General features: G+C 41.8%; 1 protein-coding gene across 1 annotated transcript in view; it reads left to right on the top strand.

Moving 5' to 3' along the window:
* Positions 1 to 15,745, top strand: part of SPATA16 (spermatogenesis associated 16) — a 262,235-nt gene extending 246,490 nt beyond the window's left edge. Inside the window, exon 10 of the mRNA XM_070753649.1 lies at positions 15,549 to 15,745. Coding sequence (XP_070609750.1) covers positions 15,549 to 15,671 — 123 coding nt within the window. The 3' untranslated portion in view covers positions 15,672 to 15,745. The remainder of the gene's footprint in view (positions 1 to 15,548) is intronic.
* Positions 15,746 to 16,070: the final 325 nt, after the last annotated feature.

Raw genomic sequence — 16,070 nt, 5'->3', positions numbered from 1 at the left:
GCGGTCCCGGAGCCCTAGCTCAGCTCTAATGTGCATGTGTGTGCCGGCCAGCTGATTTCTGGCTCACACAGAGGCTCTGGGAGGGCATTTTTGGCTTCCAGAGAACCTCTGGAATGGGGGAGGGCATTTTTACCCTCCCCCGGCTCCAGGGAAGCCTTTGAAGCCTGGGGAGGGCAAAACACGAGCCTACTGGGCCCACCAGAAGTTGGGAAACAGGCCATTTCCAGCCTCCAGAGGGCCTCCAGGGGATAGGGGAAGTTGTTTTTGCCCTCCCTGGGCACTGAATTATGGCTGTGGGCACTCATGCATGCACAAGGGGCGTGCATAAACGCGCCACTGTGTCTACCGTCCCTGTCCTATTGTCTTCTTTTGTTACTTTTTTATCATTACTTATCTAATGTTTAATTTGTACAAATTATCACCCTATAATTGTTTTGACAAAATAAATAAATTACAAAATTACAAATTACAATAATGCATGCGCAGACTCTTTCAGCACCCAAAGAAAAAAAGGTTCGCCATCACTGTACTAGTCCATCTGAATGGACCCACAACTGAATTCCTTAGTCACATTATGTCTTCCTTCCAGGATAACACAGCATTATACCTAGCCCCATAAAGAGGAACATTATGGGTCCAACCCCCATTAAATGAGGCTTTCAATATGAATAATGCAGCAACGGAAGTGGAGTGGACAATCACTACACCTCAGTTTCCATTCTAGTACCTCAATGGAAGTGGTGATTGCATCTATTGTGAACCTCCCAAGTTCCTAAATGAGCTGTGAAGTCATACACATCGAATAAATCATAATAATGTATTCGCAGTCCTGGTGAGTCATTTTTCTGGTGACGAAAAAGGAAAGACTTCATGAACTCAATCTGTATAGTCTGGAGGACAGATGGGAAAGAGGGGACATGTTCGAAACATTTAAATATGTTAAAGGATTGAATAAGGTTCAGGAAAGAAGTGTTTTTAATAGGAAGGTGAACACAAGAACAAGGGGGCACAATCTGAGGTTAGTTGCGGGAAAGATCAGAAGCAATGTGAGAAAATATTATTTTACTCAAAGAGTAGTAGATGCCTGGAAAAACTTCCAGCAGACGTGGTTGGTAAATCCACAGTAACTGAATTTAAACATGCCTGGGATAAACATATATCCATCCTAAGATAAAATACAAGGGCAGACTAGATGGGCCATGAGGTCTTTTTCTGCCGTCAATCTTCTATGTTTCTATCAGAAAATAGATCCAGGAGCTTGTAATATTTCCCGAAAGGCTTGTTCCAGCAACTTTGAAACCAGTAACTCTACTCTTCTTGAGAAAGGTCCAGCAAGTCGCAGAAGTTCTTGCTTGCACCCACTGTTTGCCTCTCAGAGTGTGAGATTCTCCACCCAAGCATAGACATGCTTTAAAAATACAGCCATAGAGAATTGAGCTCCGTGGGTCAGATAGTTTGGCCAAGAAGGCTGGCAGGAGAGAAACCTCTAATGAGTAGCATACCTCCGCTGTGCATCTGGAAGCTCGGTGAGACTTATTTATTAGCCTCACTCACAACAACTTTTCAAGCCTCAGCTCTGCCACGTTTATCTTGTTGGACCATGACTCCACCTCGCTGTGTCTCTTGGATTTGTCATTTGTTTATCAGATTCCTGGCCTGGACCCATGACAAGCTTTGATTACTTTACAGCTGTAGGACTCTTTGCTTCTGAACATCCTATCTAACTTTCTACATCTCTGATTGTGGCACGTATCCAACTTCCTATCTTGTGGCTGGCAGAGAAAAGATGTAGCCCCTGGGAAGAACTAGAGGTTCAAGGGCCTACCTGAGAACATGTAACACTAGTGAGAATAGATAAATGGTTTTCAAAGAAATAGGGCAAAATTACCTGGCGATAATGTATAATGGAAATTCGGAAAATTAAGATATTTATACTAATTAAGATTACCACTTTTCATTTTTTTTCTTGTCGATCAGTAATTATTAATTATTATTTAAAATAGGCAATAGAAAATGTACATAGTTAATACCTGTTCTGTCTGGGTCACTCCGGAAGCCAATACCAACCCAAAAAGAGAAGCCAAACACACCGGTAAAAGGCAAAGGCAGTTTATAAAATTCAAGAAACAGGTAACAGAAAATGTCCTTACAAACAGGAAAATGCTGTATCTTCAGATATATCCACGAAGGCAAAAGTCCATGCAGCAATACAGGATTCTTGCTGCCAAGCCGAGGCTGTAGATAGCAGACCTACACTTCCCACGGGTCTTCCAAACTGCTGGGCCACAAGCCAGGAACAGAGACGCCGAGAACAAAGCAGGACACCGTAACTCCAATTGATAACACTCCACATGGCTTCAAGGGCTTGCCTGCCTTTTAAACCCTGCTGATGAGGACCACACCCAAACCCAGCTGTTTCTAATTCAATGGTGATAATATTTCTTTAACTGCTCCTTTCTTTGCTCTGAACGTCTCTGTCGCATGTCAATGACAGCTTGTGCGTCATCCCCTAATGATTCCAAGCTACTGGCTGGGGAGAGCCCCCCCCCTTCCCCCGGGGCTCTCATGCTGTTCCTCCTCATCCCATTCCTGGCTGTCCCCTCCCCCGTCCGACTGCTCAGCCCCCTCCTCTTCGCTGTCATCCTCCTCCGGGCATGGAGCCAGCAGAGACACAGCTGGTCCCTGAGCAGCCTCAGGCTGAACCACAACAATACCGTTATACACACTCGCCCGCTTTTTATTTTTATTCTTTGTAACTTTTAAATGTGTATGTTTGTATTGTTTATATATGCAAATAAAATTAATTTTTTTTTAAAAAAAGATATAGTTTTTTAAAATATGGCAACTGTTGGCAGGAGCAGCTGTGCAGCCAAGTTCATTTTTCTTACATGCTAAAGACATTATACTCAATCATTTTATCGAAACAGTAGGATTAAAAAAAAAACCCTGCCTTTATGTATACATACAAGCACAATGTGAGAGAGCTGCATTTCACCTGGATAAATTCACATCACGGATACAGTGTGATGTTCTGGGTGAAGAAACAATACCTCCACCTTTCTGTAGTTTTTTACATTACTCTTAAGGCCTTGACCAAGAGGGCGTGATGACTTTATCGGTTAAAGATGCTGAGCTTGTCAGCTGGAAAGTTGACAGCCCAGATTCAAGACTCGAGTGCCATGCAATGGAGTGAGCTCCCGTTAGCTGCCCCAGCTCCTGCCTACCCAGCACAGTGATGGCGAACCTATGGCACGGCATGTAGAGCCGTGGATGCCAATTGGTTTCTGGACACAATTCAAAGCGTTGGTAATGACCTATAAAGCCCTACATAGCATCGGATCAGATTACTTACAGGACTGCCTTCTGCTGCATGAATCCCAGTAGCCGATCAGGTCCCACAGAGTTGGCCTTCTCCAGGACAATGTCGTCCGGTGGGACCTAGGGGAAGAGCCTTCTCTGTGGCAGCCCTGGCCCTCTGGAATCAGCTCCCTCCAGAGATTGGAACTGCCCCCACCCTCCTCACCTTTCACAAGGTCCTTAAGACCCATCTATGTCGCCAGGCATGGGGCACCTAGTACTTGCTCCCCACTTTTGACCATTAAATGTTATGTATGGATATGATTGTGGAATATTGATTGTGTTTTAAGGTAATGGGATTTTAGTCGTAGTTTTCCTCCCACTTAAGACTGTATGACTGTAACTTGTTGCTTGCATCCTAAGATTTTTATTAATATTGATTGTTTCTTCATTGCTTATTTGACTCCTATGACAATCATTAAGTGTTGTACCACATGATTCTTGACAAATGTATCTTTTATTTTATGTATTCTGAGAGCATATGCACCAAGGATAAATTCCTTGTGTGTCCACACACACTTGGCCAATAAAGAATTCTATTCTATTCTATTCTATTCCATTCTATTCTATTTACTAAATCTGCACTTCTATTTCTATTAGTTTTTCTGATCATTCCTATCATCCTTTCCTCCCACTTAGGACTATTGCTTGTATCCTAAGATTTTTATTAATATTGATTGTTTCTTCATTGCTTATTTGACCCCATGACAAGCATTAAGTGTTGTACCACATGATTCTTGACAAGTGTATCTTTTTCTTTTATTTACACTGAGAGCATATGCACCAAGACAAATTCCTTGTGTGTCCAATCACACTTGGCCAATAAAGAAATCTATTCTATTTATCTTTACCTAAGGCCTTGACCACTGGTTCCTGTAGCCAAGTGTGATCTTATTCTTTTAGGACTTCTTGTAATTGCCTGGAAAAGTATTTATTTTTATTTATTTATTTATTCATTTGTCCAATACACAAATACTTAGGAAGAAAATAGACATGTGGTAATATATATAAGGGTAAAAGTGAACTTAGAGGAGAGGATATATGAAAGGAAGAAAATATATATGATAGGTGAAAGAGAGGAAAGACAATTGGACAGGGGACGAAAGGCACACCAGTGCACTTATTATGTACGCCCCTTACTGGCCTCTTAGGAACCTGGAGAGGTCAATCGTGGAGAGTCTAAGGGAGAAGTGTTGGGGGTTAGGGGTTGACACAATTGAGTCCGGTAATGAGTTCCACGCTTCGATAGCTCGATTGTTGAAATCATATTTTTTACAGTCAAGTGTGGAGCGGTTCGTATTAAGTTTGAATCTGTTGCGTGCTCTTGTGTGGTTGCGGTTGAAGCTGAAGTAGTCATTGACCGGTAGGACGTTGCAGCATATGATCTTGTGGGCAATACTCAAATCGTAGTTCTAGGCTTTCTAGGCCCAGGATTGAAAGTCTATTCTTATAGGGTATTCTGTTTCGAGTGGAGGAGTGAAGGGCTCTTCCGGTGAAATATCTTTGGACATTTTCAAGGGTGTTGATGTCTGAGATGTGGTATGGGTTCCAGACAGATGAGCAGTAGTCTAGGATGGGTCTGGCAAAAGTTTTGTATGAATAATCTTCCAGGAATATACAGTGCATAAATTCAAGTTCAATTTTAGAAATAGGCATATGTGTTGCACTAGAAAGCAGCTTCAAATGGTTTGGGTGCTTTTCACAAATGTTCATGAAAGCAAAGCATCTCCTTGAAGTTTTCTACAGTGTGAGGATTATCAAGCCACTCCCACCTGTGCATAACACACACAGTTGGCAGCAAACAACTCGTCTTAGCTCATCAAAGGCCAATACAAATTTTAAAAATGTTTTAATTTGCACTTAGAATGATAAGCAAGTAACAAATTAATGTTTTGGGCAGTTTTAAAAGAAATTCTACCTAATCTCTTATAAGGAAGGAGGGATATCAGGAGCGGAACCTGATGGAAATTTTAAGCAAATAGGTGGTTTTACCTGGGGGAAACTGACTCTTAATACCAAATGCATATTAAAAACCATGGAGCAGACAGTTCTACTTTGACAGAAGAAACATTTGATAACATTCTGAGATACAACATTGTTGAAAATATCTTTGCAAACCTATATTTTTTTCCCCTATGATTTCGATGGTAAACAAACTTCAAACTGATTCACATATTCTGTGAGTCTGCGGTGACACAGACAGGCAGGTTCATGCACAAAATCCTGTACTGCTCTATCAGTCTGATAGCAGACTTATGGATTAATTGAATTTCATGATTTTTTCTTTAAAGAAAAGAACTGAGTGTTTACAGTCCAGTAGGGAAACTAAGTACTGTTTGAAGTGCTGATGTCTGGTCCGTAATTAATTGCAAATTCTCAGCTACCTTGAGTTTATTTTAGTGGCCATTTGTATTTGTGAGCATTGTAAACATGAATAAATACGAATTATAAGTATATAGATCTATATAAATACTTGAAGACATTGGACCAGATTACCTCCTGAGCCGCCTCCTACCGCACAAATCCCAGCGACTGATAAGGTCCCAGAGTTGGCCTTCTCCGGGTCCCGTCGACTAAACAATGTCGTTTGGTGGGCCCCAGGGAAAGAGCCTTCTTTGTGTTGGCCCTTTGGAATCAACTCCCCCCCGGAGATTAGAACTGCCCCCACCCTCCCTGTCTTTCGTAAACTATTCAAGACTCACTTATACCGCCAGGCAAGGGGGAGTTGAGATATTCCTTCCCCCTAGGCCATTACAATTTATGCATGGTATGTTTGTGTGTATGTTTGGTTTTATAATAAGGGTTTTTAGTTGTTTTAGTATTGGATTGTTACATGCTGTTTTTATCATTGTTGTTAGCCGCCCCGATTCTACAGAGAGGGGCGGCATACAAATCAAATAAATAAGTAAATAAATAAATAAATAAATAAATAAATACATACATACATACATACATACATACATAAATAAATAAATAAATCTGGATTATTATTATTATTTATTAGATTTGTATGCCGCCCTTCTCCAAAAACTCGATGCGGCTTTCTGTCTCAAAGCTCTTCATGCTATAGGTCAGTGATGGTGAACCTATGGCACAGGTGCCACAGGTGGCATGCGGAGCCATATATTTTGTATTTATTTATTTATTTATTTGTCAAACAATTATAGGGTGATAATTTGTACATATAAAACATTAGATAAGTAATGATAAATAGGACAGGGACGGTAGGCACAATGGTGCGCTTATGCACGCCCCTTACAGACCTCTTAGAAAGGAGGAGAGATCAATTGTAGATAGTCTAAGGTTAAAGGTTTTGGGGTTAGGAGTAGAAACCACAGAATCAGGTAGTGCATTCCAGGTGTTGACTACTCTGTTGCTGAAGTTGTATTTTTTGCAGTCAAGTTTGGAGCGGTTGACATTTAGTTTAAATCGATTTCGTGCTCGTGTGTTGTTGCGGTTGAAGGTGAAGTAGCCGTTAACAGGTAGGACATTTCGGTATATGATTTTATGAACTATAATTAAGTCGGAACGGAGACGACGAAGTTGTAAGTTGTCTAAACCAAGAATTTCAAGTCTGGCGGAGTAAGGTATATCTGCTGGCACGCAAGCCATTACCCCAGCTAAGCTCCAACGTGCATGTGTGTGCCGACCAGATGATTTTGGCTTGCACAGAGGCTCTGGGAGGCATTTTTGGCTTCCAAAGAGCCACCAGAAAATGGGGGAGGGTGTTTTTACCCTCCCCTGACTCCAGGAAAGCCTTGGAGCCTGGGGAGGGCAAAAAACGAGTCTACTGGACTCACCAGAAGTTGGGAAATAGGCCATTTCTGGCCTGCAGAGGGCCTCCAGGGGGGTTGGGGGAAGCTGTTTTCGCCCTCCCCAGGCATTGAATTATGGGTGTGGGCACTCACATATGCGCGATAATGTACGCACATTCTCTTTTGGCGCCCGAGGTGTTCTGCTCTCTGGTAGAAGCCTCCCGAAAAATTCAAAGATACAAATTGCAGACACACACACTTTTGAAAATTCAAAACAATGTTCTTTATCACAAAATTCAAAATAAACTAAGCACTCTTTTTGTATTGCAAAGAGCACTCGTCCCAAAACAACCGGGTAGGCTGTACAATTTCCCTTAAGCAGTCATTAAGTACTTAGCTAGCAGCTGTGAAGAAACTTCACACCCCTTCTTCTTCCAACGAAGTGAAACACACACACACACACACATGTTGCTCTGCTTTGTTTTCAAAGGCGTGAAAAATCAACAAAGTCCAAAAAACAGCAACACACGATTCCTGAAGAACTGCGATCAGATACTCTTTCACAACGGCCAAACCCACACTCTGCTATTTATAGCAGCAGCCCTAATTACTGGAGCCCCACCCAACCACAGGTGACCTCATTTTCTCTTGTAATAATCCTTCAGTTGTTGTCTCCTATGCATCACTCTACGCATGCGTGGATGTGTCATTAATTCTTGTTCAGAATCCAAAGATGATACAGATGATTGATCTCCTCCTGGGCTGTCTGCCAAACTCCCCTCTTCCCTGTCACTCATGCTTCCTTGGTCAGAGGAGGCTTCTGCGGCAGATTCCATCGGGAGCAAACCAGGCCTGCGGCATGTGGATGTCTCCCCCACATCTGCCTGCACATTCCTTCGGGCAGGAGCTGGGCCAAAGCTAACCACAACAAGAGGGGAAAAACGTTCACCATCACTGATATAGGTAGAGTAAAGAAAAGATAGGCATTCCAATATGCCCCTTATTAAAATAATCATTGACTTGTTCGGGGGCAAGATGGATGACGTTCGCAAGAATCCTTATTTTGCATCTTCTACTCTTAGTCTATTCAACCCTTTGGTGAAAGATGTTTCTCCAGAAAATGTATTCATTTAGAGCTTCATCGTGATTTAATAGAAAAAATGGTTCTCGCCACGGCAGGAACGAACACACATTTTTCTCCGCAAACTGACTTCCAAACTACAACTACAGCTCTTCCAACCAGCATTTTCTTCTTATCAAGAAGACTTGAAGAAGATTAATTTTCTCAGCATGTCTTCCTTTTAAAGCGGCTGTTTTTCAATGCCATTTAAAGATAGTGTTCTGATCAATTCTCCGTGGTCCTGTGCACCAGCCGAAGGAAGGCGCCCACATCAGTCTGTCCTGCATCAGGAAAACAACAGATGCTGTCGGAAAGAAGTGACAAAAGGAGTCATTACCTAACAAATGCAAACATTTGCATACCAAAGTATGTGCACAGACACTTCCACAGTGATGAGCTATTGCTGGCTTGGACTAGTTCAGGCCTGGCCAACCAGCCCCTGCCCTATCCTGTCCTATTTTTCCTTCTTCCTGGCTCAGTTTATTTATTTATTTATTTATTTATTTACTTACTTACTTACTTACTTATTTTGTCAAACAAAATTTTGTCACAATTCAAAGTGTTGGTCATCACCTAAAAAGCCCTTCATGGCACCGGACCAGGGTATCTACAAGACCGCCTTCTGCCGCATGAATCCCAGTGACCGGTTAGGTCCCACAGAGTTGGTCTCCTCCGGGTCCCGTCAACTAAACAATGTCGTTTGGCGGGACCCAGGGGAAGAGCCTTCCCTGTGGCAGCTCCGACCCTCTGGAATCAGCTCCCTCCAGAGATTAGAACTGCCCCCACCCTCCTTGCCTTTCGTAAACTCTTTAAAACCCACCTCTGTCGCCAAGCGTGGGAGAAATGAAACATCGCCCCCTGCCTATGTAGTTTTTTTGTGTATGATATGACTGTATGTATGTTTTCATATATTGGGGTTTCTTGTTTTTTAGACTTTTTAAATGTATTATTGTTATTTAGATTCTAACTATTAGATTTGTCATTATATATTGTTTTTTATCATTGCTGTAAGCCGCCCTGAGTCTATGGAGAGGGGCGGCATACAAATCTAATTAATAATAATAATAATAATAATAATAATAATAATAATAATAATAATAATAATAATATTTATTTATTTATTTATTTATTTATTTATTTATTTATTTATTTATTTATTTATTTATTTATTTATTACTTGGATTTGTATGCCGCCCCTCTCCGAAGACTCGGGGCGGCTCACAACATGTAGAAACAAATCATAAGTAATCAAACAATTTAAAATTTTAAAGATTTAAAAAACCCCATATACTAACAGACACACACACAAGCATACCATATATAAATTAAACGTGCCCAGGGGGAGATGTTTCAATTCCCCCATGCCTGACGGCAAAGGTGGGTTTTAAGAAGTTTACGGAAGGCAGGAAGAGTAGGGGCAGTTCTAATCTCCGGGGGGAGTTGGTTCCAGAGGGCCGGTGCCGCCACAGAGAAGGCTCTTCCCCTGTACAAATTAAACATTAGATAAGTAATGATAAAAAGTAACAAAGGAAGACAATAGGACAGGGACGGTAGGCATAGTAGGCCCCTTACAGACCTCTTAGAAAGGGAGAGAGGTCAATTGTAGATAGTCTAAGGTTAAAGGTTTTGGGGTTAGGAGTAGAAACCACAGAATCAGGTAGTGCATTCCAGGCGTTGATTGTTGCTGAAGTTGTATTTTTTGCAGTCAAGTTTGGAGCGGTTGACATTTAGTTTAAATCGATTTCGTGCTCGTGTGTTGTTGCGGTTGAAGGTGAAGTACTCGTTAACAGGTAGGACATTTTGGTATATGATTTTATGAACTATAATTAAGTCGGAACGGAGACGACGGAGTTGTAAGTTGTCTAAACCAAGAGTTGGCCTTCTCCGGGTCCCGCCGACTAAACAATGCCATCTGGTGGGACCCAGGGGAAGAGCCTTCTCTGTGGGGGCCCCAGTCCTCTGAAATCAACTCCCCCCAGAGATTAGGACTGTCCTCATCCTCCTTGCATTTTGAAAGCTCCTAAAAACCCACCGATGTCGCCGGGCATGGGGAAACTGATACACCCTTTAACTACGATGGTTTTTTAGGTGTGGTTCATTAGGTTGTGTGATTATTTTTTATAAGAAGGGTTTTAAATTGTTTTTAACATTAGATTTGTATGTTGTGTTTTGCTGTTGTGAGCCGCTCTGAATCCTCGGAGAGAGGCAGCATACAAATCTAATAAATTATGATAATGATTATAATTATGATTATGATTATGACCCCCAAATCAGCTGGCTAGCGGGAGCTGCACACCTATGCATGGTGGAGCTTTATTTTATTTATTTATGCATGCATGCATGCATGCAGTTAGTTAGTTAGTTAGTTAGTTAGTTAGTTAGTTAGTTAGTTAGTTAGTTAGTTAGTTATTCAATTTTTATGCTGCCCTTCTCCTCAGACTCAGGGAGGCTCACAACATGTTAGCAATAGCACTGTTTAACAGAGCCAGCCTATTGCCCCCACAATCTGGGTCCTTATTTTACCCACCTCGTAAGGATGGAAGGCTGAGTCAACCTTGAGCCGGTGATGAGATTTGAACCGCTGACCTGCAGATCTACAGTCAGCTTCAGTGGCCTGCAGTACAGCACTCTACCTGCTGCGCCACCCCGGCTCTGAGCTGAGTGACAGCTTGCATGCCCACAGAGGCTGCATAAACAGTTGCCATAACTCCTTCACCATGTGTCAGTTTTAGGCCATAGGTTTGCCATTAAAATAAAATTATGGGAATGAAGTAAGAAGGGGGCAAAGGTCTCTGAAAAGAAAGCTTACTTGAGGGTTAAGACCTGGATCCAAACTATTATGGATTTACTGGGTATGTCCAGACACCACATAAAGAATTATCCTAAGCTGGCATCAACTTTGATGGTGTCCAGCCACCGTGTCCTTGGGTGGCCTGATTTCCTGTTTCTGCTAACTCCTCCAAACATAATTGCTTTCTCCAGTGAATTCTTCCTCATAAAATGCCCAAAATAAGTGAGACACAGAAACAGTTTTGTAATTCTTTATGAATATAATTTCTACCTGTTCTGTCGGGCTCTCTGGTAGAATCCTCCTGAAAATTCACAGGTACAAATTTCAGACACACAGACACGTTTGAAAATTCAAAACAATGTTCTTTATAACGGAAATACAAATAAACTAAGCCCTCTTTTTGTATAGCAAAGAGCACTCATCTCCAAACAACCTGGTAATTTGTACAAGTCCCTTATCAGTTCTTAGAAACTTAGCTTGCAGCTATGAGACAATTCACAGTCCTTCTTCTTTCACAAAGTGAAACACACTCTGCTCTGGTTTAGTTTCAAAGCGGGGGGAAATCAACACACAAAGGTCGAAGTCAGCAAGACAGGCAGGAAACACAACGATCAGATAATCCTCCACAATGGCCAAACCCACAGGCTGCTCTTTATAGCAGCCTCACTAATCACCACAGTCCCACCCAACCACAGGTGGCCTCATTTTCTTTGATAATAATCTCTCAGTTGTTGCTTCCTATGCATTTCTCTCCACATGCGTGGCTGTATCATTAACTCGTGTTCTGAATCCAAGGAGGAGCTAGATAATTGATCTCCTTCTGAGCTGTCTGCCACACTCTCCTCCTCCCTGTCACTCATGTCTTCTTTGTCAGAGGAGCCTTCATCAGCAGATTCCACCGGGGGCAAAACAGGCCTGCAGCATGTGGATGTCTCCCCCACATCCACAGTCCTTGGGGCAGGAGCAGGGCCAGAGCTAACCCACAACACTACCCAACTGAAACAGCATGATCAATGTGTTGTGTTCTATTATGTTGCATGTTTACTGCTTTGTTGCCTTGACTTAATAGATTATTTTATTGTCGATGGTTGTGTTGAATTCTTTTTAATCACAGTTAATTCGTATCGTCCTTTTTTTTATTGTCGGTGAATAATACCATTATGGGAAGACTCGCCATCAAGAATGTGTTAAACAGGTTGAGGCTGAAATTGCAGACGGCTTCAATGAACATGATACCCTTTTAAAACCTTCCATTAAAAGCAGTTGTTTAGCCATCTTGGAAAGGTCAAGGTGTCAATTTAATTCCCAGTGACAACTTCCAAAGAAAAGAAGCATATTAAAAGTGATGCAGCATGAGTCCGCTTTGACTTTTTTCTATCATATAGTGGGAGATTATGATCCCACTATATAGAGTGCTGGTGAGACCACATTTGGAATACTGTGTTCAGTTCTGGAGACCTCACCTACAAAAAGATATTGACAAAATTGAACGTGTCCAAAGACGGGCTACAAGAATGGTGGAAGGTCTTAAGCATAAAACGTATCAGGAAAGACTTAATGAACTCAATCTGTATAGTCTGGAGGACAGAAGGAAAAGGGGGGACATGATCGAAACATTTAAATATGTCAAAGGGTTAAATAAGGTCCAGGAGGGAAGTGTTTTTAATAGGAAAGTGAACACAAGAACAAGGGGAAACAATCTGAAGTTAGTTGGGGGAAAGATCAAAGGCAACATGAGAAAATATTATTTTACTGAAAGAGTAGTAGATCCTTGGAACAAACTTCCAGCAGATGTGGTAGATAAATCCACAGTAACTGAATTTAAACATGCCTGGGATAAACATATATCCATCCTAAGATAAAATACAGAAAATAGTATAAGGGCAGACTAGATGGACCAGAAGGTCTTTTTCTGCCGTCAGACTTCTATGTTTCTATGTTTCTATGTTTCTATCACTTGGGTTCAGTTTTCTTCTATAAATGAAAGTTGGGCATTACATCCTCAGACCTCAGTGCCACCTGGGAAATGGGTGACTCCTCAAACACTGCATGCCTCTAGGAGAGAATTATGCTATTCGGATACAGTAGCTTTTTTTTTTTTAAGGCAACTATTTCGTTTTGAGGAGAAAGCAATGCTTTTAACTAAAAAAACAAAGCCCAGGTACTTCCGTGTTAGCAAAAACTTCAGAAGAGAAGGCTTTAGGGGTAGGGATTTCTGACAGACTCAAAATGGGTGGACAGTGCAGTCAGGTGGTAGGGAAAGCAAGTAGGATGCTTGGCTGCATAGCTAGAGGTATAACAAGCAGGAAGAGGGGAATTGTGATCCCGCTGTATAGAGCGCTGGTGAGACCACATTTGGAATACTTATTATCTCAGAGACCGCCTCCTGCTGCACGAATCCCAGCGGCCAGTTAGATCCCACAGAGTGGGCCTTCTCCGGGTCCCGTCAACTAAACAATGCCATTTGGCGGGACCCAGGGGAAGAGCCTTCTCTGTGGCGGCCCCGGCCCTTTGGAACCAACTCCCCCCAGAGATTAGAATTGCCCCGACCCTCCTTGCCTTTCGTAAGCTTCTTAAAACCCACCTCTGCCGTCAGGCATGGGGGAGCTGAGATATTCTTTCCCCCTAGGCCTTACAATTTACGCATGGTATGTTTGTATATATGTTTGGTTTTATTATAAGGGGTTTTTTTAGTTGTTTAGTATTGGATTGTTACATGCTGTTTTTTGTCACTGTTGTTAGCCGCCCCGAGTCTGCGGAGAGGGGCGGCTTACAAGTCCAATAAATAAATAAAAATAAATAAATAAATAAATACTGTGTTCAGTTCTGGAGACCTCACCTACTAAAAGATATTGATACAATTGAACGGGTCCAAAGATGGGCTACAAAAATGGTGGAAGGTCTTAAGCATAAAACTTACCAGGAAAGACTTCATGAACTCAATCTGTATAGTCTGGAGGACAGAAGGGAAAGGGGGGGGGACACATGATCGAAACATTTAAATATGTTCAAGGGTTAAATAAGGTTCAGGAAGGGAAGTGTTTTTAATAGGAAAGTGAACACAAGAACAAGGGGGCGCAATCTGAGGTTAGTTGGGGGAAAGATCAGAAGCAATGTGAGAAAATATTATTTTACTGATAGAGTAGTAGATGCTTGGAACAAACCTCCAGCAGATGTGGTTGGTAAACCCACAGTAACTGAATTTAAACATGTCTGGGATAAACATATATCCATCCTAAGATAAAATACAGGAAATAGTATAAGGGCAGACTAGATGGACCATGAGGTCTTTTTCTGCCGTCAGTCTTCTATGTTTCTATAAATGAAAGTTGGGCAATACATTATTATTATTATTATTATTATTATTATTATTATTATTATTATTATTATTATTTATTAGATCTGTATGCTGCCCCTCTCCGCAGACTTGGGGTGGCTAACAACAGTAAAAAGACAATATAAACAATATAAACATCCTCAGACTTTGGTGCCATCTTGGTGCCTGGAGGCTGTTGGGGACTGGATGGGTGTCAACAAACTCAAAATAACAAACTCAAACTCAATCCAGACAAGACGGAGTGACTGTGGGTATTGCCTCCCAAGGACAATTCCATCTGTCTGTCCATTACCCTTATCACCTCGAGGTTCGATTACTTCAATGCTCTCTACATGGGGCTACCTTTGAAAAGTGTTTGGAAACTCCAGATCGTGCAGAATGCAGCTGTGAGAGCCATTGTGGGGCTTCCCAGATTCGCCCACATATCTACAACACTCCGTGGCCTGCACTGGCTGCCGATCAGTTTCCGGTCACAATTCAAAGTGTTGGTCATGACCTTTAAAGCCCTACATGGCATTGGACCAGAATACCTCCGGAACCGCCTGCTACCGCACGAATCCCAGCGGCCAATAAGGTCCCACAGAGTTGGCCTTCTCCGGGTCCCGTCGACTAAACAATGTCGTCTGGCGGGCCCCAGGGGAAGAGCCTTCTCTGTGGCGGCCCCGGTCCTCTGGAATCGACTCCCCCCGGAGATTAGAACTGCTCCCACCCTCCTTGTCTTCCGTAAACTACTTAAGACCCACCTATACCGCCAGGCATGGGGGATTTGAGACACCTTTCCCCCAGGCTTATTACAATTTATGTTTGGTATGTATGTGCTGTTTGGCTTTTTAATTATGATAGGGTTTTTAGTTTTTTTAAATATTAGATTTGTGCCTGTATAATACTGTTTTTATCATGTTGTGAGCCACCCCGAGTCTTCGGAGAGGGGTGGCATACAAATCTAATAAATTATTATTATTATTATTATTATTATTATTATTATTATTATTATTATTATTATTATTATTAAACGGGTGGCTCTTGAAACACTGCATGCCTCTAGGATAGAATTTTGCTTTTTTTTTTTTTAAAGGCAATTGTTTCATTTTAAGGAGAAAGTAATGCTTTTAACCAAAAAACCCAAACCCACAAATAGGTGGCTGCCACATTTTTTGACTGCCTTTCTCTTTTTATGTTTGCCCACAGGTTGGAATTATAGAAGACTTCCTGTACCAATTAGAAGACAGTTTCTTAAAAACCAAGAAACTCAGAACAGCAAGACGGCAGAAAATGAAAATGAAGCGTCTTCAAAGCGAACAGCCGTGCTAGGCCTACTAAGGAGGGGATTCATATCCTCTGCCAGAAATGGCAAGAGAGGACATTTTTACTACAGGAATTTGACAATGCAGGCTGGCCTTCAAATTAATGAGATGTCCCTTCCGTACAACTCATCTTAGCAACCGTCTCCTGCACTTCATTAGTCTCATCAGACAGGAATAAATATTCATGAGATGCTTGACAGGGTATTGTGGTCTTGTTTATTCATACCCACTCAGGAATTTCAATCACTACTTGCATACCTTGTTTTGGGCACAATACATTCAGTGTACTTGGGGTTGATCTTTTCTATTCATAACCCTCAATCTTTTCCTGGAGCAGATCCTGCTGGACAGAATATGTCATGGGTTTTTTTTAATTTTTCCAGTCAATTCAGGACTATACAGAGGG

This window comes from Erythrolamprus reginae, chromosome 5 (assembly GCF_031021105.1).
Source record: "Erythrolamprus reginae isolate rEryReg1 chromosome 5, rEryReg1.hap1, whole genome shotgun sequence".
Lineage (NCBI taxonomy): Eukaryota > Metazoa > Chordata > Lepidosauria > Squamata > Dipsadidae > Erythrolamprus > Erythrolamprus reginae.
This window is presented reverse-complemented; position numbering and strand designations above follow the sequence as displayed.